The 27,187-nt window shown below is 45.0% G+C and overlaps 1 protein-coding gene across 2 annotated transcripts; it reads right to left on the reverse strand.

Moving 5' to 3' along the window:
- Nucleotides 1-995: 995 nt before the first annotated feature.
- ILF3 (interleukin enhancer binding factor 3) lies at nt 996-26,662 on the reverse strand. Of its 2 annotated transcripts, XM_073587552.1 has the most exons (20): nt 26,511-26,662; nt 20,266-20,332; nt 19,950-20,179; nt 19,679-19,862; nt 19,446-19,593; nt 18,141-18,232; nt 17,601-17,696; nt 15,903-16,014; nt 15,732-15,829; nt 15,510-15,621; nt 15,244-15,354; nt 14,479-14,678; nt 14,255-14,398; nt 14,030-14,167; nt 13,589-13,762; nt 13,376-13,499; nt 13,227-13,286; nt 1,765-2,166; nt 1,523-1,642; nt 996-1,411 (listed from the first exon to the last, which is right to left on the reverse strand). In XM_073587552.1, exons 2-20 carry the CDS (start codon nt 20,266-20,268, stop codon nt 1,275-1,277), a joined length of 2,685 nt encoding a protein of 894 aa, XP_073443653.1. In that variant the 5' UTR covers nt 20,269-20,332; nt 26,511-26,662; the 3' UTR covers nt 996-1,274. The 2 variants fall into 2 exon arrangements, with proteins under 2 accessions (XP_073443653.1, XP_073443655.1); XM_073587554.1 differs by lacking the exons at nt 996-1,411; nt 1,523-1,642; nt 1,765-2,166 and adding an exon at nt 11,483-12,010.
- Between the last annotated feature and the right edge of the window lie 525 nt (nt 26,663-27,187).

A 27,187-nucleotide genomic window follows, 5' to 3' on the forward strand; every position in this document is an offset into this window, starting at 1 on the left:
GGATGGTTCTTTCCCAAATCCCAGTGGCCTGTAGCTCTGCAGGGGAACCCTGGTCGGCCTCACCCAGACGCGGCGTTTCTGCCCACGCTGCTGCGGCATCAGTTGAGGAGGGAGCCGGATCACAGCACTCCCCCGTCGCTGCTTCCGGACCGGAACCCCTGCCGTTCCCACAGACACTGCACAGGCGGTTCCTTGGCCCAGGTATGAGTTGTAGGAGAATCCTGCGGTTTCCCATAGGAACAGGAAACCAAATGAGAGGCGGACCACCCTCTTCTATCTCTGTAGGTTTCCTGTTCCTATGGGCGGATCCCTCTCTCCAAGTGGGTGCTGTCGTGGCAAAGAGTAAAATATTTAATTACACTCAATTAAACACATCTTGCATGCTTTTAGGATTCATTTATATCCTTTATTTTTATTGTGGATCTCACTGCTTTGGCTAGCTTGTATGTATACTAGTAGGAAAACATGACCGATCTTTGTAATCATGGTAAGACGAGGTAGACATTTGAGTAAGAACTCCTTAAGAGAAGAGTCATACGGCTGTATAATGCAAACGAGGAGGGCAACAAGATACTTAAGACTTGTCTGCTCTACCGACCAAGACCGCTGCATAGAAATACATGCTATCACAATTGGGTTGAGAGAGCCAGCAGCAAGTCAGAGTTGTGATTGTTCTCTAAGCTATACAGCAGTGTGAACAAACTTCCATTGGACTGTGGAGGTACTCCATTTCTCAAAATATTTGGCTACTTCCCCAACAGAAGTATTAACTACATACAGTGTAACCATTGTATCTCAGAGGCATGACATCTTTGTTGATTGTGGTTCAATTTTCAGGTGAGGGCCATGGTGTACTGATTGAACAGCACTCAGGGACACAGGCTTGAGAGGCAAGCTAAAAACTCCCAGTGCACCATGAAACCAGCCAGGACATGCTGGGAGCTGTGGGACAGCCAGAAGTCAATAGGATAGCAAAAACAGATACCACTAGTAACTTGAGACTAATTTAATGTTTTTGTTTTTATTTTAATTATGTGTCGGCTCACACCAGATAACATCTGAATGAAACGAGACATACCAAAAACCCTCCTTGGAAACATCCCACAGTCTTAAAATAAAATCTTCACTTATAAAACAGGAACCAAAATAAGAAAATAAAATGGAAAAAAAAAAAATGCAACATGAAGTTGAAAACACTAACTCATTAAAATACATAAAGCTTGTTAAGTCACTTCACAGAATTGGGGCTAGGGGGCTGTTTAGAGGGGAAGAGTCTATCTGTACTGGTAATTCATGCTGTGATCCGCACCCCTGCCATAGCCGCTGGTGCCTCCTTGGGGTTGCTGCTGGTAGGAGCCAGGAGCACTGTAGTTCTGTCCAGGACCTTGATTGTAACTGGTCTGTGTGTATCCTAAAAAGAAACAGTTATGGTTTATATACAGTCCTCTTTCCCCTTGCTATTAATTCACTGGCCCCTTTTTCACATTTACATCAGTGAAATAAAAAGATCAAGAATACATACCTTGGTATGAGGCATTATTGGCACCACCACCATAGCTGGCTCCTGTGTTGTAGCCACCAGTACTCTGAGGTGTGTAGGAACTGCCACCTCTTCCCCCACTGCCATCTCCACCAGAATACCCTTGAGGAAAAGATGTAACCATCAATGTGACAAGTAATGTTACAAAAGGTTGCACAGCCTAGGAGGACTCCATGTACTTTGGTGACCAAGTGCAGGAGAAATAAGGAACCTGCTTTACATACCTGAGGCCGATCCACCACTATAAGAGTTTGAGTAACCAGAATAAGAGCTGCCGCCACCTCCTTGGGATGCTTGGTTGTAACCTTTTTGCTTGGGTGGCGTTCCATAGCCTCCATACTGGCCCTGGTTGTAGCCCTGCTGAGACTGCGTCTGGTGTGACTGATAGCCCTGGTTATACGACTGCTTGGGCTGCTGTGGTGGTTGACTCTGCTGCGGTGGTGGATGCTGCTGCTGTTGGGGTGGCTGATGCTGCTGTTGCTGCTGGGCTGGAGGTTTCTTGGGCACAAAGGGTTTGGCGGGAGCAGGTGCAGAGTAACTCTCTCCTTGGTAATAGGAGCTGTAGCCACCAGAGCCAGCACCACCACTGGCATTACTAGACCCACTTCCATTGCTGTAGAACTGGCCTGCAGAGGAAAAAAAAAAAAAAAGTCATTAAATGCTTCAGAGTTAAAATGCCTGACTGCACAACACAATATCCTCTATCCTCCACACAAGCGTGCATAGTAAAGAAAAAATATATACTTACAAAACAGTGCCTAAACTTTAATAGGCACCGATCCAGCCAAAAGGTGGCACCTCCAAATTGCTGCAGGTACTAGAATCAGAAGCTAGATCTCAGGGGCAGGATGACCAGAGGCAAAACCTGCCTTGTACAGATGGCCTTCCCTGGAGTTACATGACCCAGGAATAACTGCATTTCAATCAGTGGGGCCATTGGCCATGCACCCTGTCCATCTTTGGGATATGTTAAAGGTGCACACTAAGCTAATGTGTTACAGCAAACTAACCTAGTAATACAAAGCAAACGCTTACCACTTGAGTTCTTCCCAGCTAAATACAATAGGAGCTTAAGAGGGGGTTCTCAGGTTCTTAAATTGCCAACTTAGTTTTTTTAGTTAGGCAGCAGTGAAAATAAACGACTTGTTTATATTCTACCTTTGCCATTCTGCTTTTGGCACAAGTTCATCAAGATGGGCGATTTTCTCAGATGTTGATGGACCATCATGGAGTCAGATGCTCCCAATTCTTGAAGAATCAGGAGCATTGGATGAGTGGTGTGCATCACACCAGAAATCTTCCTCTTGTCAATGATTGGAGTAAGATTTCTGTAGTAGAGAATGGAACATCTAGACATGCCCCTCTCGCTCCCCAGCTCAGGCCATTTTGGCAAAAACTGGAGTGACATCAAGTGGCAATCTGTGCAAGAGCTGCATTAAAATTGTGATTCTGGTGAAACTGCTTGATGAATAAGCCTTTGTCTTACAGTGCAGAACTAGTTTCAATGGAGACCAGCCTCTACACTCAGCCAGAGTGCTACTTGCAGCATGTTCCTTCCAGGAAAGATTAAGGGTATGTGCACATATTGCAGATTCTGCTGTGGATCCGCAGCGGATTTGGCCCTGCGGATCTGCAGCAGTTTCTGCTGCATTGTACAGTACCATTTAAGTCTATGAAATTTGAAAACGCAGTGCACACGTTGCGGATTTTTCCGCGGTTTTAAATCTGCAGCACGTCACTTCGTGTGGATTCTGCAGCAGTTTGGCACCTGCTCAATGACATGTGTCAAACTGCAGTATAATCCACACTAAATCTGCAGATAAACCGCAGGTCATTTGACCTGCGGATTTACACAAATCTGCGCGGAAAAATCAGCAGCAGAATCCGTAACGTGTGCACACACCCTAACACTCAACACCTTAGTCAACTACAGCATCAGTTGGCAGAGCTATCTGATCACCTCTCTCCCATATCAGACCACAGCTTCTAGGTCTAATGACTGCTCTGTCAGAGCATGGGGATGACAAGGCATTTGAACAAACACTGCTCAGTGTACACTGATATCACTATGGCTACACAAGCCACTGATTGCAGTGTTATAGCAGAGCTTGTGCCGAATAAAACTTCTGCTAAGGTTGTGTGCCCACGTTGCGTTTTTTTTTTTTTTTTTTTTTTTTTTTTTTTTAAGCGTTTCCGCAGCGCTTGTGCCTGCTCAGATGCTGCAGAAACGCTTAAAAGATGCTTCAAATTAATTTGCATGTGTTTTTGGCTTTTTGTGCCAATGCATGCGTTTTTAACCGCTCAGGAATCGCTTAGCGGCTAAAAACGCAGCATGCTCATTTTCTGCATTGCTGAGCGTTTAGCCTTCCCCAATGTTCCCAGAAAACGCGCAGCTTTTTTGCAAAACCGCGCAGAAAAAAGACACGAGTTTTCTGGGAAGGGGATCAGTTTCCTGAGCGTTTAAAAACGCTAGCGTGGGCACATAGCCTAATACTATATAGTTTCACTATTCATCGTATCGGTTATTCAAGGAGCAATGCCCACCCGGCAGGAAACAAAGGAAATGGTACTGTTCTTACCTACTCAAGAGAACTGAACCTGCAGACAGACTTACTTTTAAAAAGGGGTATTTGTATGTATTTAAGAGTATGAGCAGAGACCACAAATTCAGGGATGTGTCACTTACTGGCCCATGTTTACCCATTAAAATACACATCAGTGTTTTATCGACAAGACTTGATGCCATGTGCCTCCAGGTCCAGCAGTGTCCAGATTGGCAGCTGTATACATTATATGACAGCTGCTAATCAGTGACGTGGACAGGGTTATACACAGCTCAAAAAAAAAAAAAAAAAAAAAAAAAAAAAAAAAAAAACACATGCATCAACTGTTGAACCCAGTGACATTGCTGAAATGAAGGCCTTTTAGCCCTACATCATGCTGCAGGCAGATCAGGTAACCATTTGAAGCCTGCCCCACGCAGGCAGATCAGGTAACCATTTGAAGCCTGCCCCACATCCGGCAGGCAATGGCTGAATTACAGCCAGGACCTGCTACTAGAAATGGAGCAGAGCTTGTGATTGACAGCATCATTTAACAGATTGCAATCTGACAGCAGCATTTTTAACTCACACTCTTACGCCCATCGTTGAGCCCTTGACGCAATTGTGGCCCACCAACAGTTTGTGATGACAGCCAGGGTGAGCAAATTACTCATTACTGAGTAACTTTGAACCCTGGCCACAGGCAGTGTTTCAAAAGGAGACTTTGATTTCTGCTATATGCAGCTATTGATCAAGCATGGTTGTATATAGAACAAGTGTTCAGATCGCCTCTTCAAGCCTTATAAGGGGCTAAAAATCAGCTTAATACCTTATGACTGGAGCTTTAGGTTTTTAACTTTATTTTTCCATCAATCTGGCCATGTGAGGGCTCATCTTTTGCAGGACGAGTTGTACTTTTGAACAATACCATTGGTTTTACCATGTCTTGTAACAGAAATCAAGAAAAAAAAATTCTAAGTGCGGTGGAAATTGCTGTTTTTGTTTGGCTTTTTTACTATGTTAGCTAAATGCTAAAACTGACCTGCCATTATGATTCTCCAGGTCATAACAAGTTCATGACACCAAAAGTATCTAGTATTTTTTTTTTTATTAACGTGGTGAAAAAAATGCCTAAGTCTGCAAAAAAGTTGCACCATTTTCCATGGCTCGTAGCGCCTCCATTTTCCATGGTCTCTGGACAGATGAGGGCTTATTTTTTGCGTGCCAAGCGGACATTTTTAATGATACCATTTTGGTGCAGTTACGATCTTTTGATCGCCCGTTATTGCATTTTATTGTAATGTCAGGGTGACCAAAAAACGTAATTCTGGCGTTTTGATTTCTCTCGCTACGCCGTTTAGCAATCAGGTTAATCCTTTTTTAATCGATATATCGCTGCATTCAAAATCACCAGATCTCAGTTAGGTTTGTTTTTTTATTGTTTGATTTTGAATGGGGCAAAAGGGGTGATTGGAAATGTTTTATTTTTCATATATTTTTTTTTTTTTTAAATTTTACTTTTGGGATGCTACAGTCTCCATGGGAGGCTAGAAGCTGCCACAACTCGAACGCCTCTGCTACATAGAGGCGATGCTCAGATCGCCTCTATGTAGCATATTTACTGCATTGCTATGAGCTCCGACCACAGGGTGGCGCTCATAGCAATCCGGCATCAACAACCACAGGTGGCGCTCATAGCAATCAGGCATCAACAACCATAGGTATCAAGGAGACCTGGTTGTCATGCCGACAAACAGATGACCCCTAATCACGTAACGGGGGTCACCGGTGACTGCATTTCTGGCAACATGGCCAGGAGCGCTTGTTAAATGCTGCTGTCAGAGTTTGACAGTGGCATTTGACTAGTTAATAGCCTCAGGCAGATTGCAATTCCGCCTGCGGCTATTGCGGGCACTTGTCAGCTGTTCAAAACAGCTGACATGTCCCAGCTTTGAGGTGGGCTCACTTTTGGAGCCCACATCAAAGCAGGGATACTGCCATTGGATGTACTATTCCGTCCAATGGCAGTAAGGGGTAAAAAAAAAAAAAACCTGGCGTCACTACGTTTGGACTCTTCTAATCTATCAAAATATAGAACCAATTAAACTGGTAAATTCCATAAATATTCCAGAAAGCCAAGATTGCTTGTTTCACAATTTCACAGCACTTGGGAGTTTTTCCCCTTTAAGTACACCATGTGGTAAAATGATTGGTGTCATTCAAAAGGACAGTTTGTCCCACAAAACACAAGCTCTTATGTCTGGTGTAGCTCAAAAAAAAAAAAAAAGTTATGGCTCTGGGAAGAAGAGGAAAAAATGGAAACTGGGCTCCCTGGTTAAAGGGGTTAAGAGCACTCCTAAAGTTGACAGCTAGGTCTAGCAGCACTGGTGAGCTACTAGTCCAAACTGTCCTCTCCCAAGCTACCAGCAGAGGAGGCTTTGCAGCTGAAGAGTAGGGGAAATGGGAGTCTGACCTGATCTCACCAGCTACAGATCAGAGCTTGTAAGCACAGAGCTCCAGGTAGGAAACCAGACACTGCAGATAGCTACACAGTCTTAACTAGGGCCAGGCTGTACAGGACAGTGAACCTCTTCCCCTGACATACCATTACACATGTCAAGTCCCATCTAAAAAGTGATGGGTTTGTTCCTATACCATGCTGTTCTCAGGTGAGGTAGCAAAAACCTGGGGACAAATTGCCTTTAAAACTAACAGCATTTAATGCCTTCAGTCCAGAAGGGAGATTTAGCGCTCATAACGCACAGTACTTTTGGTTCACATAACTGTTCAAGGATCTCTGGGAAAAAGTCACGTGTGAACAATCCTCTAATACTTAGACTTTTATAGCTTACATCAAGCACAACTCTTAACCAACTGAAAACAGGGCTATGTTTCAATTTCTCACACCCCAATTCCTACCCTTCACTTTTTGATCTCTGCAACTTCTGTGATGTATAAAGTGGCACATAGGCAAATTACAAGCACTTTCCAGATCCATCATGGCAGTCCATGTGGAGGACAGCACTGAAGTGGCAGACAAGTTTGTAATGGCATTCATGAATTCTGTATCATCCCAACACCCCCTGCCACAAGATGTGTGCATCTAATCCGTGTTTTTCCCCCTTGTACTGTATGGCGACAGTCCCAAAGCAAAATCTCTGGTAATACAACAAGTTGTGTGCATCACTAATAACTTTACAAGCTATATGTCTCCAGAGCAAACAAAAATACAATTTTCATAATCTGCTATGGAAATGCTATACCATTAAATTGGTACCACTCAAATTGGAGATGAAAAATTTGAGAACTCATATCCTTAAAGTTGGAACAAAACACCTTGTAATAGTGGATTTTTTTTATTAATGCCTCTACGTTGGAGATATAAGTAATCAAATTTGGCATCAACAGCGTTAAAACCCACTTGGATGTGATATTTTCTGGGGGTATGTGCTTTTGGCTTCTTTAGGATAATGACCAATCATAAGCAACACAACTGTGGAAGGGCCTGTGAAGTCACAGTCATCTCTGGGCTGTGTAACATATCTGATTTACATTCTGTGTGCCAGGACCTGTTAATTCCTGTCATGTGACCTTGGTGATATCACAGGTCCTTCTGCACTTCTATGTTGATGCCAGCTTATGGTTGGTCAGTGTTGAAGGGAGACAGAAGTACACACCCCCAGTTAAACACCCAACACCAACTTAGACCTTATATTCTATTAACTCTGCAATGGGAAAATATAAAATTTTTCAGAACTAGTTTTGATAGCACAGATCCTGCTCCAGGACACAGTGAAGACATTCCTTAAGGCAGCACACCAAGTACAATCAAGGAATCTCTGCAGCCAAAGCTAAGGATAGGACTCTGTCCCTGAAGAACATACAATAACCATTCATGCTAGACCGGAAGTAGTGCCCTTTAGGCCGGTTTCACAGTTGCGTTACAGGCCGCAGCGCCGGCCTGCGCACGGCCGCAGCTAAGCCCCGCCCCCGGTGGTAGCTCCACCTCCGGGCGCATGACGCTGCATGCGTCCCCCATCTTTATCACTGAGGACGCAGGCCGTGCACAGTATGCGTTTGGCGGCGCCTAAGTCCTTTTGACGGTGCGCCGAGCGCAACCAAATTGCAACAGGTTGCGTTTGGCGCACTGTCAAAAGGACGCAGGCGCCGCCATACGCATACTGCGCACGGCCTGCGTCCTCAGTGATAAAGATGGGGGACGCATGCATCATGCGCCCGGAGGCGGAGCTACCGCCAGAGGTGCGGCAGGGGGTGGGGCTTAGCAGCGGCCGTGCGCAGGCCGGCGCTGCGGCCTGTAACGCAAGTGTGAAACCGGCCTTAGCTTGATATTAGCAGACCAAGCAGAAGAAGAGTAGCATATGCAAGCACTTTGTGTTCTGCTATTACAGGCAAGGTTATATAGTTAACACCAGTGTTAACCTTCGTTTGGAGGAAAGACAATTTCTGCACCAGCATAGAAGAGGGTTCTTCACAGTAAGAGCAGTGAGGCTCTGGAATTCTCTTCCTGAGGAAGTGGTGATGGCCAACTCACTGAATGACTTTAAGGAATGGATGCTTTTCTTGTAACAGTATAGAAGGTTACGAACAACATTATAGGTAGATGGTTGACCCAGCTTAGGGGAAGGAATTTTTTTCCCTATGGAGAAAATTGGCTTCTACTCTGTGGGTTTTTTGCCTTCCCCAGGATCAATGCATAACGGTTGCACTAAAAATAGGCTGAACTAGATGGACATAAGGTCTTCCTTCAGCCTTCAAAACTATGCTACTATGTTACCATTCCTTAAGCTTCTGGAGACCAAGCTAGTGGCCTACACTCCAAATCTATGATCCCCAAACCCTGCATCATCAAAAGCTTATTCTATCAATTAACAAAAATAACTAAGCTATGGCACACTGGAAAGGTACTTACCTAATTGGAGTCATTCGGAAATATTCTTGGGACTTAATATGTTTTGCACATTACAAGTTTTTCTTCCCAGCACATTTATCTCCTTGTACTAGGGCTGGGCCATTTACTGTCGATTGTAAATTTTTCTTTTGAGGGGCTGTTAAATCTGCACATGTACTTTAAGGAAGGAGTCACACTAGCACATGGCATCAGATGCAATATGCTATTGACCCTCAGCTCCTGCTGAGAGTCCCATAGCACAGAGGACTGGAGAACAGCTGCGGAGGAAGCAGAGAAAGTAATTTCTCCATTTCCTCGCTGCCGGCATCTGTGCATATCACATTGCACTCAGATGAAATCAGAGTGGGGTGCGAGTGAGCAGAGATTCAGCATGACAAAACAGATGTGAGCTGACCCATAGCCCAACACTGGGCAGAGAGCTATGCGATATTTTCTTGAATAGCACTCAGCAGTAGTGTGACTCCAGCCTAAGCTGTACATTCTCTTACTGGCAATTTTTCTGCATTTTTTTCTGAAACATGGTGTTTGTTACTTTTTTGCTGATATATGTGGTACAAAGAGAATTTAGTGTCTGGCTTTCATTTTTTAAAATTAATGACCCTTTTGTGATTTATATGAAAAAAGCCCCCCTCCCCCTTAAATTTATACAGCAAGTTTGACAGGGGTGGAGCTAGTAAGTCATTTGACAGTAACCATTTTACGAATCAATATTTAAAGCACAGCTTTCCCCTGTAACTGTTACATTGGCCCCAGTTACAGCAGAAATGCAGTGGAATCTTGCTGTGTGACACTGGCTTTCAACTCTCCCACAGCTGCTCTACTATGCAGGGACATGTTAGAACATTACTGATTAGTATGTGGAAGGATGTATATCTTTCCTGGATTAGTATGTGGTGATATATCAGCTATGAGAAGCTCAAAAAGGGGAGAAGTTATGAGTGTTCCTGAATAATCTCACTGATTCTCAGAGGTCAGATACTGTCTAATTTGTGCAGCTCTCCTCAGACTGACTAGCACTGCTGCCCATACATTAGTTGTGTATGATGAAAGCTGCACTAACATAGGTGGCTGATCTATACCCCAGAATACTCAGTGACCTCATATGTCTAACAGGAAAGTTTACCTTATCTGAGCTCCTCAGTTGATATGACCTGACCATGAAAGTTTAATATGAAGGGAAAGTCAATGTCAAAAATAGATTATGGGGTGACAAGTAAAGTCAGTTAAGTGTTAGTACTAAATGAAAAAAACAAACCTATTACTTTATATTAAATACAAATGTAATTCTAGTATTTACTCTATTGGGGAAACCTGTTTTTTTCTACCAGGACTGATCATTCTCAAAATGCTTAATTCATGGGTGAAATTTGAATTTCTAAGGGGGGGGGGGGGGGGGAATTGAGATAAGGGATGACAGTTGCTGCAGATAAAATTCTTCCAAGAAGGGGGGAGAAAAAAAAAAAAAAAAGCTGTCTAGCTCCTCCCTCCTCTACATAAGATTCTATGTAGAGGGGAGAAAGGAATAGGGAGGAGGAGCTACATGCAGAGCTCTCCTCCCCTCCACATAGAATCTTATCAGCATCTGCCATCTGTTATGCAAAAAAAAAAAATCTGTCTTCATTAACTAGATTTTACCTGTGAATTGAGAATAAATGATTAGTCCTGGAAGGAAAGGTAAAGTTGATTTTTCACTTCTATAGATTAGGCACCAATTCAATCAGCTGTTAAGTATTATGTTGGACAAACTCAACCTTACAAATAACTTCCCAGGACCACTTCAGGGTGGTGCATGCGGAGATTTGATAAAGCACAGAAACAGAACGCGGAGCACTCACCTGGTCCTTAGTGATGCATTTATTTAATCCACAGTTAGGATATCATAAGGAAGTGCTGTGTGCAGGGGAGCCAGCAGGTGAGAGTGACAGACTACAGCAGTTTCATGCTGATCATGCGCTTCGACAGATCCACTAGAGGCGTAGAAACACATGATCAGTGCAAAACAGCCAGCCCATCAGGCTCTCTCCTGCAACCTGCACTTCATTATGTTAGCCAACTGTGGATTAAAGAAACACATCACTAAGCACCAGGTGAGTTTGAGTGCTCCACTTCTGTGTTATAAAAGTTTATTTTTACTTGTACTATTGGCTTCTAGAATAGGAAAATAAAAACTGCTGCCCTCAGCTGTTTCCTACTGGACAGCTGGCAGTGGGTGGGGGACACATCCCATCAGGCGATGACTGCATCAGTGGTCGCCAGTTTCTCATTCTGTATGATATTGAAATCTTGTTTTGGATGTAGGGAGAAAGCAGCAGCTGTATGACACCTGCCTGCCACACATTGATGCCAGCAGTCTGGTAGCAGGACACAGCCTGTATCCTCTTAAAGGGTTTCCCCCCCCAATAAAGCATCACAGGTTAGTGTCAATTAACCTCACATCACTTCATCTTAATGACATGGCAATTTCCACAATAGTTTATACAAGATTTATTAAAATAATATGAACACGCAAAATAAAAACCGCAAGTTTCTGACAATAAAAACTAAGTAAAAATCATATTTGCACTGGGGCAGGGGATGGGAGGGAGGGGTGGGGGGGATCTTCATTAATTATGTGGGGGTCAACATCCGATCATGAAGGTACAGAGAATTGACAGGCCAAGTGACACTTCAACCGCCGACTTGAACAAAGCAAGTTCCACTTGTGAATAAAGTTCGAGAAAAGAAAAAAAAAAAAAAAAGAAAAAAAAAAAAGGCTCAAAACGCACAATTTTAGGAAGTCGCAGGTTACGGTCTTTGAGCTTGAAGTCAACAGTCCCCAAATTTCATGTGAAAAAAAAAAAAAAAAAAGCCACAGCAGAGCTTTTCATCTCGGAGCTCAAGACGGTCGGGAATAATGAGCTGGGTTGTGGGTTTTTTGAGAGGGTGGGTGCAATACGCTATAGATGGTCTAAGCTGATGCAAAATCATGATAACCGTAGCAGTCTGTGAAAAAGTCACCTACAAAAAGGGGGAGACAGCAGAGAGAAATAAAATTAGAATCCTCTGTAGATCGGCCATAGTGCCAGATAATTTATGTTTTTATTTCTTTTAGATTTCTCTGCTCCTGTCTCCCCCCACCACAAGAGAAGAAAAAAAATCTTATGTGGGGGGGCTCCTCCAGGTGGTGACAAGGGGATGGAGGAAAGCGCTTTGTCTTTCTATATTTGGGAGTGAGAGCAGAGATTTCTCTCACCATTAAACCAAAGCAGAGAAATGTAAAAAAAGGAAAATGTGGTTTGACAGAATTAACGCACATTATTACTGAATACACCCCATGCATGCACACCGAAGAAGCAGTTGTGATTAGGGCTGCAGCAGTGTGAATATGATGCAGACCAGTTGTACCAGCAGCAATCACTGGTTACAGGTGGAAAAGTCAAGCTAAACATTAGGACTGCTTCAGAGATGTGAAGGCAGAGGGCAGACTGAAAGCCAACCAACACATAAGCTGCTCCTTATATGATTTCTGTAGCATTTGTAAGACATGGATATGGTGACAGAAGTTTCATATGTCACAGTATGGAGGTTGCGTTTGCACAGTGAAGCCATGTTGCGCACTACAGAGGACAACGAGAACGCCAAATGCAAACAGAGCAACCACATAATGACGACATATCAGAAGGTTCTGCCAAAAAAATATATGTCAAACCGTTCACAGTAAAAGCAGCTTATTTTAGCCAGTTTTACACTTTACATAAAGGGCAGAGTTTTAGTACAGCCAAATATGCAAAGGGAAAACAGGAGGTTAATATTGTAGCCATAAAACATCTGGTTGTAATAAAGTGCAGTAACGCGTCTAGTGTAAGGACAAAACAGGCTCTAAATGCCATGACAGAAGTGGCCTTTCCAGAAGGATTCCGGTCCTCTCTAATTGAAGGAATACAGTGAGGGGAAAAAAAAAAAAAAAAAATTTTATTACAAAAGATATCCTCTGGGAGTGAAGTGGAGACACAGCTACTTTCCACCAAGTTCACGAGTCGTATAGTAGGTGTAAGACAAGCCATGAAAGCTTTCCCAATAAGAGAAGACCAATAGGGAGGGATGTGAAACCACACCATACTATTGTTGACATGAAGCAGGTGACCGGTGTCCAGTACTCATCGTGGCATATAGGGGCAATGAAAGTCACAAGTATGTAAACATTTTGCCAGTTTGGCATTCACAAGATACTTACTGTATCCGGCTGTTGCAGAAGTCTGATAGTTGTAGTTTCCTCCGTAGCTACCATAACCACCTGAAAAGAAACAAGATTTTACAATAAGCTGTTGTCACCCACAGAGACATCTAACTATAAGGTTATCTGAAAGTAGCCTCTTCAATTACCAGAATTCATGTAGCCATGATTGCCTCCAAAGCCACGTCCCCTTCCTCTGCCACGATTCATCCCTCTGCCTCGTCCTCGCATGCCCTGAGGTGGGGGCACTTCACTGTACATCATGCCAAAGCCCTGGTTAAGGAGGTAGGCAAAAAAGTTCAGTGAAGAGAAATATCAAGATACACCATTTACAGAGATTAAATTAATCCTGTGCATCTTACCTTCCCTCCTCTGGGGCCTCCCCTGGGCATCATTGGGGGCCTCTTCTTCTTGGGAGCTTCGGCATATGTATTGTAGTCCGGGAATAGTTTGTCTAGAGCGGCCAAGGCAGCGTAGGCTTTGGCCACCTTCTTGTTGGAGCCGGAGCCTTGGAATTTCACATTATCTACTTCCACCTTTAGAAATAGATAAAATGGATTAAAAAAAAGCCACCAACTTTAATAAGCCTTGTACAGACAGACTCCATGGTGAGCCAAGTTTATATACAGTCACAAATGGGGCACACTGCTATGGTCTGTTAAAGATATGCAAGTTTTTTTTATATCTTCAAACAAGCAGCCATATATGTATGACATGTAAATAGATGGTGCAACTATTAATTATGTCAGCATTTATTTATTTTTATTTTTTTTTTTAAATAAAATCACAAGTGTAAACTTTACCTCCATGACAAATCGTTTGTCGTGGCTACCTCCAGTCTCAGATATAAGCTCGTACTTTAGGCCACGTCTCTTTTCATTAAGCTCCATGACTGGATTCTTTCCATGCTTTGTGAGTATAGGTCCTTGTTGTTTTGCACTCTAAAAAGGCATCAAATACAAATTTAGCATCCAAACTAGCAGCAATGCCTCAAGTAAACAAGTCTTACAGGCAAGACCCCCCCCTACCTCGTTTTGGTCTGTAGGGGAAGCACCATCCCCCTGAGCAGAGTCATTCTGAGCCTGAGTCTGGACCACCGGTTTCTGCTCTGTCTCCTCAGACCCTTCATCTTTTTCTTCAATCCCTGTAGGAAGTCCCATGTCTTGCAAAACCTAAAACAAAATCCGTTACTCAGGATCATTTACACCACCCACTCAAATAGAAAGACAGCCCTGAAGCCCCCCACACATACCTTCACGGCTACATGAAGCTTTGCAGTCTTCTTAGATGGCCCTGAGGCCTCGAAGTTCTTGTCATCCACTTCCACAGACATTGTGAAGACAGGAGCATGGACAGGGCCGGTTTGGGAGATCAGTTTATACTGTAGGCCTGGCTTCAGCTGGTTCAGCCTCATCAGGGCATTCATAACTTGTGGTGGCTCGTTCTTTTCATCTGTACAGAAGGACATGTTTACCTCAGCTTCACTGCAGTGCCCACATCCCAGCATTGCTCACAACTTCTGAGACCACCATATCTATCTGCTCTAATCATGAAACAGCCTAATCCTCAAAAAGTTCCGTAAATGGATCAGACATCTCCCCCCCCAAACTCCTACAAATTACACTGGAAAAAAACAAATTCATTAGCCTATAATAAAAAGGAAGGCCAATTGATTTAAGGCACATCCTTGTCTTAAATGCTGCTGTATAACTAGGAAACAAGATCACCTGTGATTAGTGGGTGCATCTCAGAGGTTGGACACAGGTTTAATATAAAAATTAAGATACTGTAGAAGTTCTAAGCTTCGTGACAGTAATTTGGGGGAGAATGCATGTACATACTAATAAAAAAGTCTGCCAAAAATAAAAGTTACACTGTAAATATGCCAAGAAAAGCTAGAGAGCTTCCTAGATCTTAATACCAAGTTTCCTGCTGGAGCTAGTGAGGTGTGGAGTTGAGATCTCCTGACCCGAGAGGTACAGATTACATAGCACCTTGCCTAACACCCCTCAAATACCTTTCTTCAGAATCTTCTTTTTCTTCTTACTTGGCGATTTGTCCTCTCCATCCTCCTCAATGGGTCGTTTTAGGGCTGGTATAACGTAAGTGGTGCTGGGAGGAATCTGGACTGTAACGCAAAGGTTGAAACAAAGTCAATAAAAGCAGATGGCAGAGACTACTGAAAAGCAATGAAATGATCGGCGTCATCTGCGGTTCACGCCATGGCCAAGTGGTATGGGACAAACTGCAAGCAAGTCCAGGCTATGGATACTAGTTACATACCTGTGTAGTCAATGACAGGCTCTGGTTTTAACTTTTTAGGAACCTTTGAGGGGAGAGAGTCCATCCCCAGAACTTTGTGCAATTGGCCAAATGCTGAGAGCCTGAGCGCATGCTGTAGTGGAAAAGGAAAACAGATACAAGTGTTAGAAACAAACCACAAAACCCTCATCTCCACTACTGAAGTCAAGCACCGATGCCCCAAAAAGAAAGCAGCCCCCATACCTGTGCACTATGGGTTATGTCCTCTCGCTGTTGTCTTTCTAGGTGTCCAAGAGCATCTGTAGATTCTTTTTCACAGGGGTCATGTAATCCAGGACCATCTGCAGACACAGGGCCATTAATGCCATTTAGTCGACATCACTTATATATGGAAAAAAAATTAAATACACCAACCTGGCATCAATATTCCAGAGCTAAGGCATTCAAGGACTCTCCTGAAGGCTTCACCCGCACCCATTGGCCGGTTGGCTGTTCCAATAGCTTTTTCACAAAGCAACTCAAGAGGCTAAAAAGAAATGTAAATAAAAGTCAGATTACATAAAACCTCAATTCATCAAAATCAGTGAAAAAAGGTTATATGCAGACATCACAAAAGCCAAGGACATCTTGTTTCCAGCGCTCTGTGCTTTGGTCCATGTCCCTTGATTCTGACATGACCAGATCACACTGAGGTCCAAGTCTAACAATGGAAACCTTTGCAGTCTTGTTGTTTTCACGCCTTATAGTTTACATTGTAAGAGTAATTTTTGGTTCACACAAACTCCAGTGTGATTGTGCAATTTGGAAAAAAAAACCACATGACCAAGAAGGGACCGGAGCTGGAAGCTGAAGACCACAGCTCGGTCACTAAAGCCCCTGTCACACATAGCGATCTCATTAGAGAGATCGCTGCTGAGTCACAAGTTTTGTGACGCAACAGCGATCTCACCAGCAAGATCGCTGTGTGAGACACTGAGCAGCGACAAGCCCCCCTACCAGTATCGATGATCGTCCTGGAATAGCCAGGACATTTTTTTTTTTTTTTTATCGCTGGTCTCCCGCTGGCCAGCACATATCACTGCGTGTGACAGGCAGGAGACCAGCGATCAGCACGCTTGTAACTAAGGTAAATGCAGAGTTTCTAAGCACCGGGTGTGCTTAGAAACCCTCTGTGTACCTTAGTTACCAGCACACTGATGCAGGGAGCTGGTAACCAAGGTACACATCGGGTTTCTAAGTGTTGCACGCCCCTTAGAAACCCGATGTGTACCTTAGTTACCAGCTCCCTGCATCAGCTCGCTGGTAACAGAGGTACACAGCGATGCCACGCTCAGCGTCGCTGGTGCAGATGCCTGTTTGACAGCTCACCAGCGATCTTGACACGTTGACAACTCACCAGCGATCCCGACGTGTGACAGGGCCCTTAGTGTACCTATATAGGTTTTAGCCAAATATTTTAAGGGAAGGCTAGGTTTTATAGGAGGATCTATAATACTTTGGCAGAAAAAGCAGCTCTGGGGTTTTTCAGTCTTGTGCTATGTTGCCCCATTGCAAAGATGTGCGGAAGAAATTACCCCAGAAGATTGGCATCTCAGAAATCATATTTATCAAACAGCCGGGGTAAAAAGAGGAAGGAGAAAAAAGGCACAATAGCATTTTTTTTTTAAATGAGAAAAGGGGATTATAACTTTACATATTTTAAGAAAATTCACTGTACTTGTTAGTCCCCTTAGGGAACTAGAACCTGTGATTGACAGCTTGTGCTATATACAGCAGTAGCACAGTACTGCTGTATATAGTAAAAATCAGTCTCCTTTGAAGCCAGTTACAAGAGAGCTCCACAATGACAATCATAGAGGTCTTCAACAGAACCCCACCTGTTCTATAGAAACCTATATGTGGCCTACAATCAAGCCTATGGGCACAGACTGCTATTCCCCCAGGTTAATTGCAAGCGGCACTCCCAAGCCCCCTGAAATTGTTGAGGCAGGCCCTGGCTGTAAACACACAGCCATCACCTACTGGATATATGAGGCATCACCTTGTGAGACCGCTACATACATCCACTACTGTCTGGCCCCGCACATATATAGTTAAAAATCGGATACATACCCATCCTCTTAAAGGTTCCCAGGTTGGTACACGAGTGCACAAGTCTCTCAGCACACGGATAACAACAACGCAGGATTTAAGCCCATTTGCCCTAGCCTGGGACAAGGAAGATGCCAGTTAGTATTCAAAGTTACACCAGTACAAGCCAGAAAAAAAAATAAAATAAAAATATATTAAAAGACATAGTGCTACTTTGTCAAGGGTAAATGTAAGCTATGTTTAAAAGGATAAGCCTTATGTATGTTACATTAACAATTACAGTGTAGCTATGGCAAGATTACTCTTAGAACAAAGCAGCAACTAATATCTAAGCATTATGTATCCTTGTGAAAGTGTAATAGTGGTCACTGCGCTCCTGGATGGCTGTCCTGTGAGGTGACAGGAGCCATTTTAGCACAGATACTGCTCTGGTGTTTACTTATATTATAGTCTAAAAAAAACATGTGAGCTGCTTTACGTAAAGTTAAAATAAAAAATAGTATACAAAAAAAAAAAAAAGGCAAGTTACTACTTTTAAGACAGAAATAATAAAATGCAAACCTGGAACCACTTGGCGTGTCGGAGTGACGCCAATGCAGCAAGGCATTTCTGCCTGTCCAGAACGTCCGGAGGATCGCTGATTGATAGCGTTTCTATTCATGGATAAGAAGACAAGGCACGGTTTGACCAAGGGGTTGTCTGTCAGGTGGACAGGGGATGAGGCAGCTTCCAGAGGGCAGTGGGGCTTCTCTGTACTACTGCTGACATAATACCCTAACGACCTGCACTAACAGAAGAGGAGTTCGGGCATCCCTCGTCTCCTGCTTTCCAACTAACTAGTAATAACATGCCTAATGCAATAAAGCAGCAGTCTGCATATGATTGCAGCAAAAGCTAAAAACACAACTGAAAATCACAGAGGATCATTAGAATGTCAAATCTGAGTTTTTCACGTGACACAATTGCAGTTTACTTTGGTGCCAAAAAGGTGCAACAATGTCAGAATGCTGCTTTAAAGCAACGAGAGGGATAGATCAAGAAAAAAAAAAAAGGAGAGAATAAAGAAAGCAAGAATTCGGCTGCTGACTGCAGGAACTAAACTAAACCTTCTACCCAGCTCGACTGCCCTGGCCACAGCCCATGACAGAGAGAGTCCTGTTGGTCAAAGGTCCAGCGTCCCTAAAAATCGACAAACTAGAAGTCTTGATACGTGATCAAATGTCAGAACCACATAGCAATATATAAGAACAACATGTCATAAGCCGTCTGTGCTGCAGCAAGACCATGTAACACCAAGGTTTAGATAAGGTTAGCCCATTTTCTGGAAATGTCTTCATATATGACCCATAATTATTTTATTTATTAAGCTTTACCCAAAAACTCAAATACCTGCTGGATTTAAACACGCAAAGTAGTCTCTCCAGATGAAGAGACTCCTTTGGGTATTCCTGCTGCAACACACACAGCCCGTATATAAAAGAAAACATGCAATAACTAGAAATACAGCCTCAACTATAACTGGATACAGCATCAGCCAGGCCTACAGATGATAAATTAAGGCAGGCCCTGTCACCACTGTATGCAACAGACTGTAATATCCACAGAGGGCACCACTAAGTTACAACACACTTGACAGAAAGGCCCAGAAGAGGAAGGGGGGGGTATTACAGTATAGATGCTGATCAGATAATGCCATTATAAAATTAAATCAAATGCAATCAAAACAGATTATGTGGAAGGGTACAACACATTACATGTTTCTGGAGAGGTAGGAGGATGGACATGACAGGAAAGGAAGGATGTGGGGTTTGGAGGGGGGGGGGGGGATTAAGTGTTGGGTTCCAGCCATTTCTCTGCCATTCGTACCTCCTGCGCTCATCTTCTCCACCTCCTCACGGACCAGAGTGGATGTCAGGCGGATGTTCAGAGTCAGCTGCGGCTCCTTGGTATTCTTAATGACAATAGTGGCCTCTCTGATGTTTGGCAGAACGTCATATTTCTCCTCGGAAACAGTCTATAAATGAACAAAATCACAGGTCAGCCCCCTTGTCTGCGGCAAAGATGAAGGACATACGTTACCAAGGAAACAATAGACTTACAGCGAACTGCACAACAAGGTTGTCTGAGACTTTCTTCAGGAGAGAGATGGTGGGTTTGTCCTTGCATAGAAGAACCAGTTCCAGATCGAGGTCCCCCTTCAAGAGTAGGCCTTTGGCAACAAGTCCTACCCTCATCACACCACGAAGAGTCCTTGTGGAGTTCTCAGCAGCTTTAGATTCATTGCTGGAGGGGCAATAAGTTTAAATATCAAATATATATAGCAACAATTGATCCTGCTTCTGTCAAGATACAGTGGGAGAGGATATTCACCCTTCCTTGCCCTCTTCTGTAGGTTCCTCAGCAGGGACAGGTTCTGGCTGAACACATTCGCCAGTGTTCACCTTTTCTTGTTGGTCGATCCAGTCTGACACGGCCTTTAGTGCCCTCTCTGTGTGAGAAACCATGTTCTGGACCGCCTCCAGTTCCTCTTGGGTTGGATACACCACAGAGTGTTTGGCCATGACATGGCGGTCATCATTCATAAAGATGCGCATGGGACGCTGGAAGTGTGAAGGTGAGACATTAGGAGCACATCCTGGGTGTTCCAGATCCTCATGACAAGTCACTGCCATGTACGACCACTTACCATTGTGGCAGCCTTGGTAGATTGGAAAGATGAGTCAACAGGATCCTTTACAAGGAGATTCACAGATCTGAAATGATCAAATAAGAGCTCTAAATAGGAGCAGGGAAAGATATACTTACACTTCCACAGGCATGGTCTTGGCTGCCCAGTGAGGTATGCACTACAAGTCACCACCACACAGGGTGCCATGGTCTCATGCCCAATGTCAGACAATAGAGAGGGACTGGATAGTTTCAATTCATGTGGGAAAATAACCTGGTTAAATTATTGGGAACGAACCTGCATACAAGTCAGCACATAATAAGATTGGTCATTGACTTGAAATGCAGCTTTCAGAAGGGGTCAGTGACAGCAGAAGCCCTGTGCCTCACAACTGGTGGGCATCCTAGCAATACACCACTGGCACAGTGTGCCCAAGAGGCGGTCTTTGCTCTGAAAAATGTCACCATGTGGTAATCCATTGGTGTGAATGTACACGCTTCACTGAACTACACAGTGTAAAGCTGCTGTGACCTCCAGAGCTCTGTGCGTGCCAGTGAAAATACCCTGCTAGAATATAAGGTGATTACCAGAATCAAACTCCTTTATCTGTAGGATAATATTGAAGGTGAAGAAATTAATCACTAACTGGGGAGCCAAACCAGACAAGCTGCCAGAAACAAGCAAAGCCCCGGGGCCAGGCTGATGTGAGGGATCTCCGAGCCCTGTGCTCATGCAGGATAACCAGTCTCAGTACTGCAGCACACTGCAGGGGAGAGCTACCAGGTCAGGGCATTGTCAAGGTCTGTTTACCCGCACTAATCTCAAAAGAACAAAGGCTGTGACATTCAGATGATCATCAAGTAGAAGGAAAAAACCTGCAGGGACTTAAGGCAAGATGGGACACTTCATATCTGCATCACAATATCCCCATTCCCCCCACCACTAAACATGTATGCACAGCTGAATGGTCTATACACAGAGTAAAGCTGCTGCTGGACAAAGAGCGACTACCCATCTCACAAACAAATCGGGCAAGACATAATCCAGTACACCCAACCCCTAGTCCCAACAATGATGGGTCACATCTCTTCTATAGGGCTGCCCGACGACAGGATCAATAGAGAATCAGAGTACAATGGACCCTAAAAACAAAAGAGTAAGATGGAGGACGAGGGAATTTGTAAAAATTCACATTTGGAAAAAAAAAAAAGTATAATTATAAAAAGACATGTACGCCCGCTCACTTTCACTGACGATAGTCCCAATAGACACCAAGTTAGGAGGCTTGTGACTACACCAGCCAGTGCACCTGACTCCAGAGCAGAGATTAAAGGGGTTGACCGCTACTAAGCCACCCCATTCTTGGTCTGAGGGTGTGTGCACACGCTGCGGATTCTGCTGCGGTTCCGCAGCGGATTTGGCAGATGCGGATCCGCAACAGTTTTGCTGCGGTGTACAGTACCATAATATCCTATGGATATTAAAAACCGCAGTGCAGACTGGGCGGATTTTTCCACACAGTTTCTAAACCGCAGAAAGAAATGACATGTCAATTCTTTCTGCGGATTCCATCTCCTCCATTGTGGAGATGAAAAACCACAGGGCAAAACCGCAGGTAAAACTGCAGGTCTTTTGACCTGCGGATTTTACAAAATCCGAGCGACCAAATCCACACCCCAATCCAATGTTTGGCCCCCAAAAAATAAAGTTCTAGCAGTGTGTGTACTCGTGGCCTCTTATGCGGTATAACACATGGTGTCCGACAACCAATCAGTGCTGGCATAAATGCCCCAGCCTTCGTACAAATTGAACATGAAGAGGAAGCGAGAGCTACAGGCCGGACTTAGGGCCCCGTCACACATAGCGACTCAACAGCGATCCCGACAACGATATGAACTTGTCAGGATCGCTGGTGTGTCGCTACATGATCGCTGGTGAGATGTCAAACAGGCAGCTTCACCAGCGATCAGAGCACGCTTCGCTGTGTACCTTAGATACCAGCGCACTGGTGCAAGGAGCTGGTAACCAAGGTAAATAGTGGGTTTCTAAGAGCTGTGTACCACCAGTGCAGACCCTGCTGGAATGGCAACAGCGTGTGAGGGGAGTATAAGCTTTTATTTCATCAGGGTCAAACATTTAGATCCAAGAAGGGTTTCCTAGTAGTGGACAACCCTTTTAAAAAAGGTGTGAAAATGAAAAGACAATTTACATTCAAGTGAGCCCCAACAGCTACAAATGCCCAAGGACTGACAACATGAGCCACCTCTTCCTGCCTGGTCCAGCCCTATCTCCATGGACAATTGGCTTTTTGTCGAGGGAGCCAACCTAAGGCCTCTTTCACACTTCCGTTTTTGACAATCAGTCAAGATCCGCCAATTTTGAAAAAAAACGGATCCGCCATTTTTCTTTGCGGATCCGTTTTTTTCCCCATTGACTTTCATTATTGGCGGATCCTGACTGATTGGCGTCCGTTGCATCAGTTTCCAAATATTCTCTCTCTCTCTCTCCGAAAACGGATCCTGTGCCATCCGTTCACATCAGTTGAGAATGGATCCGCTTGTCCGCCTTTTTGGTGGATTATAACTGATGCAAAAAACTGAAGTGTGAAAGAGGCCTAAGGCTGAGTTCACACGTGGCTTTTTTTGCGTTTCCGCAGCGGTTTTAACTGCACGATTTTGCCGCGAAACACAAGCATCCCATGCATTCCTATGGGATTCCACAATGCTGTGCTAATGCTGCGGTTTTTACCGCAGCGTAATCGCTTTGTGGTAAAAAACGCAGCATGCTCATTAATTTAGCGGAACTGCGGTGATTCCGCACCCATAGGAAATGCATTGTTCTGCTTACTTTCCACATGTGGCTGTGCACACCATGCGAAAAGCAGAACAATTGCGGATGGTAAACACGGTCCGGAGGAGAGGAGACTGTCCTCCGGGCTCTGGGTACCATATCCCTGTAAAAAAATAAATTTAAAATAAAAAATATTGTTATTCTCACATTCCGACGTCCCGCGCAGTCTTCCCGCCTCTCTCCACGCTCCCAGTACTCCTTTGCGAAAATGCCCGCGATGACATCTGTACTCACGGGATCGCGAAGTCTCGCGGTCATCGCGAATTACTGCGGTGTCACGATCCCGCGAAAACATACGTCATCGCGGGCATTTTCGCAAAGGATTACTGGTAACGGGAGCGTGGAGAGAGGCAGGACGTCGGAAGGTAAGAACAACAATTTTTTTTTTTTTACATTTTATCTTTTACTACTGATGCTGCATAGGCGGCCTCAGTAGTAAAAAGTTGGTCACACTTGTCAAGCACTAAAGGCCCCGTCACACTAAGCGACTTACCAGTGATCCCGACACCGATATCAAGGTGTCAGGATCGCTAGTAAGTCACTATGTGATCGCTGGTGAGCTGTCACACAGACAGCTTCACCAGAGATGAGCACAGCGATGCCGAGCGCCCGCCATCGCTGTAAAAAATAGAATCAAAATAAAAAATATAGTTATTCTCACCTTCCGACATCCCGTCCAGCCATCCTGCCTCTCTCCACGCTCCGGTCCCAGTGATCCTTTGCACGAATGACCGCGAGATGTCACGGTCTCGAGGGATAACAAAGTCTCACGGTCATTCGTGCAAAGGATCACTGGGACCGGAGCGTGGAGAGAGGCAGGATGGCTGAACGGGACATCGGAAGGTAAGAATAACTATTTTTTTTATTATTTTTTACACCTGATCGCTGGTCTCCAGCAGCGATGTGTGCTGGCCAGCGGGAGACCAGCGACCAAAGAAATGTCCAGAGGTTTCTTCCAGCGATCAGCGATACCGGCTGGGGGGCCGCTCGCTGATCGCTGTCACACACAGCGATCTCGCTGGTGAGATCGCGGTTACGTCACAAAAGTTGTGACTCAGCAGCGATCTCGCTACCGAGATCGCTTAGTGAGACGGGGCCTTAAGTTTGACGAGTGTGACCAACCTGTCAATCAGTTCTCCAAGCGATGCTACAGATCGCTTGGAAAACGCTAGCATTTTGCAAGCTAACTACGCTTGCAAAATGCTAGTTTTTCCGCGGGAAAATCAGAGGAACTTAAAAGGTGATTTTCCCGCAGAATGGAATTCCGGAACTCTCGCGGTAATTTCCGCGAGAGTTCCGCTACGTGTCAACCCAGCCTAAATGCAAGTGTTTGGAGCGATAGTTCTCACCCTTTAGTTGTTGAGGGGGCAGTTTTCATACAAGCCGGTCAACTTACTATAAGCATGGAAACGTTATGACTCACAGGAACTGCACGTGTTACAAGTGACTTGCTGTAGAGTAAGCCCCAGGCATTACATAGCGATCAGACGCTTAGGGGCGGATTCACTTGTCAGGAAGCTGCTGCTGGTGGCCCAACATGTGCCTTCCCATCCACAATTGGGCACCCACCACAAAGCTTTTTTACCCAGCAACAGCATCTTTATTTGGTGCCCATTACTCCAGATCAGGACTGATGTACACATTGGGTGAATAGGTCCCTTAAAGATTCCCAGCATCATCCAGTCACCTCAGCATTGGGCTCCTGCGCAGTTCTCTTGCCTTGAGGAAAGTACTGCAGTGCGCATGTGCCGAAAAAGGTCAGAGTCCCGATGCACTGCAGTACTTTACTCTGCCCTTGTCAGGGCAGAGACATACACCTGCACAGGAGCACAATATCAGGGAGACTGTGGTCTGTGTGGGTGACGTATGTAGAGACGAGTTCCCACAAAGCAAGGAAGACAGCATCGCAAGAAGAGAGGAGCCAGACCAAGAAACACACTTCAGACTGAACCAGGGGCAGAAAAAAAAAACAAAAAAAAACACCCACATACACTGGATTGGTGTGCTTAAAAAAGCCAGTCCACTACTTTTCATTGACGAATAGCGAATCAGAGTCTGATGTTTTTGGGTCCAACACCCCCCGCCGATCAGCTGCCATCGGTGTCGTCGCCCAGAATTTGTCGATAGTGGAGCTGCTCCATCTTCTGATCGTGGCCACAGCAGGGTACGACATCCACCTCATTGATTTGAATAAGAGGTGGATGTGTAGTAATTAGCCTGCTGCAGCCACTATCGGAAGACAGAGCATATCCGCAACTGAGAATTCCAGTCTGCAACACCGACAACAGCTGATCGGTGGGGTGACAGGTCCTAAGCGGTCAGACATTGGTGACCCATCCATCAAATAAAGGGAATCTGTCACCCCATTTTAGCTCTATAAGCTGCAGCCACCGCCATCAGGGGCTTATATCTACAGCATTCTGTAATCCTGTAGTTCACCTATAGAATTAACCCCTCAAGGTGTATATGCTTGCCCGACTATGAGGGCGATAAGGGTCAAACAGCAGAGGATTGGGGTGATAAGTGATGTTAGGATGCTGTTACCTTTCCCCTGGCGGATGGGGATGCGGTTCGATAGTCTGCAGGTTGGAAACTCTGGATCCTCGGATAAACTCAGACGCCACAACCAAGTAGGATTTTATTGTGACGCCCACGGAGGAGCCGCACGGAGCGCCCGTCACTGGCCAGGACAGCGCTCCGGTCTACTTACCAGCCAGTGGCCACTAGCTACCGCCATCAACCTTGAAGATAACCACAGACGATCCAGCATTTCCAACCTGCAGACCGGTAAACCGCATCCCCCTCCACCAGGGGAAAGGCAGCACTGTACTAACATCACTTACACCCCCCCCCCCAATCCTCTGCTGTTTATGTGAGGGTGATAAAGGTCTTAGTCTGGCGCCACCTACTGCCTATTGTGTTAATTTAAGCACCCCTAAGGTTGTGGCCACAAGCAGGGATCATAACTGTAGTGGCAGATGGGAAAAAAATATATAATGCGTGCGTGTCCCTTTAAGAGCTCGCACAATAGCGCCGCACGTGTTAACAGGAAGCTGCCGAGACAAAGCCCCTGCCAGACCGGGCCGGAAACCCCGCGTCACTCCCATCTCTCCCCCCGCAGCCATTGTAGAGAAAATAACGGGTTAAAAAGGTGGTTAAATGTGCTAGAGTACGGAGATAAATCCGTGATTAACCCGGCACCGGAGATAACAATGCCGGCGGAACAAGACAAAATGGCGCCGGACCCCTCACAAGAGAAAATGGCGGCAGCCATTCTATAAAGCAATTTTTTATTTTCGTTTTTAAAGACCCTCTGACTACACTCGCTGATCCCTCGTCTAGAATAAGCCAATATTTACCTCAGAAATTCGTGAATTACCGTCAGAAAACACCGGAAACCGGCTCAGACTTACCCGGCGATGTGAGGCCTGACTGCGCAGCTAAACGGTCGGTGGAAGGAGGAGGAGCTGAAGCGTGATTGGCTAATCCCCCTCACGTGACACCAGCGACTGGCGCGAAAGAATGGAAGCGCCCGGCAATGTGGGATAGAAGGAAAGCGGCAGCCTGCGAGCGCCTATATAGTAGCGGTTTAGGCCACCGCCCCCCTTAACGATGACGTAGTTACTATCTATTGGTGGGTAAGAAATCACAAACGAGGCGTGCAACGCATGGAGGATGCTGATTGGAGGAGAGGATGAGTGACGCTGCTGCCAAGATGGCGGCGAGTGATCACGATGTGCGGCGAAGAGAACAATGAAGGTTCCCATAGAGAATCGTTGATCTCAGTTATCAGTGGGGAAGAGCTGTGTCGTGGGGGATAGTTGTGAGAAATCAGAAAACGCAAAATAAAGTGTTGCGCCCCAAAATGGCTTTCGTTTGGGTGCTATGGATTTGTCTGATTGTAGCACTACAAGTCCCAGCATATTCTATTTTAATTATTACTAAGAAAAACACTAAGGTCTCCACCTGAGCACAAGCTCGAGATTTGTCACCCACAACTTACAACCTTGGCTGCTAAGCGCCAGCGGTGACCCCCTCTACGTTCCGTTTTGTGCCTCGCCTTCCATGACCAGATCCTTTTTCCTTCCTC

This window comes from Dendrobates tinctorius, unplaced genomic scaffold (genome assembly GCF_039654945.1).
Source record: "Dendrobates tinctorius isolate UK_male_01 unplaced genomic scaffold, ASM3965494v1 ptg000099l, whole genome shotgun sequence".
Classification (NCBI taxonomy): domain Eukaryota; kingdom Metazoa; phylum Chordata; class Amphibia; order Anura; family Dendrobatidae; genus Dendrobates; species Dendrobates tinctorius.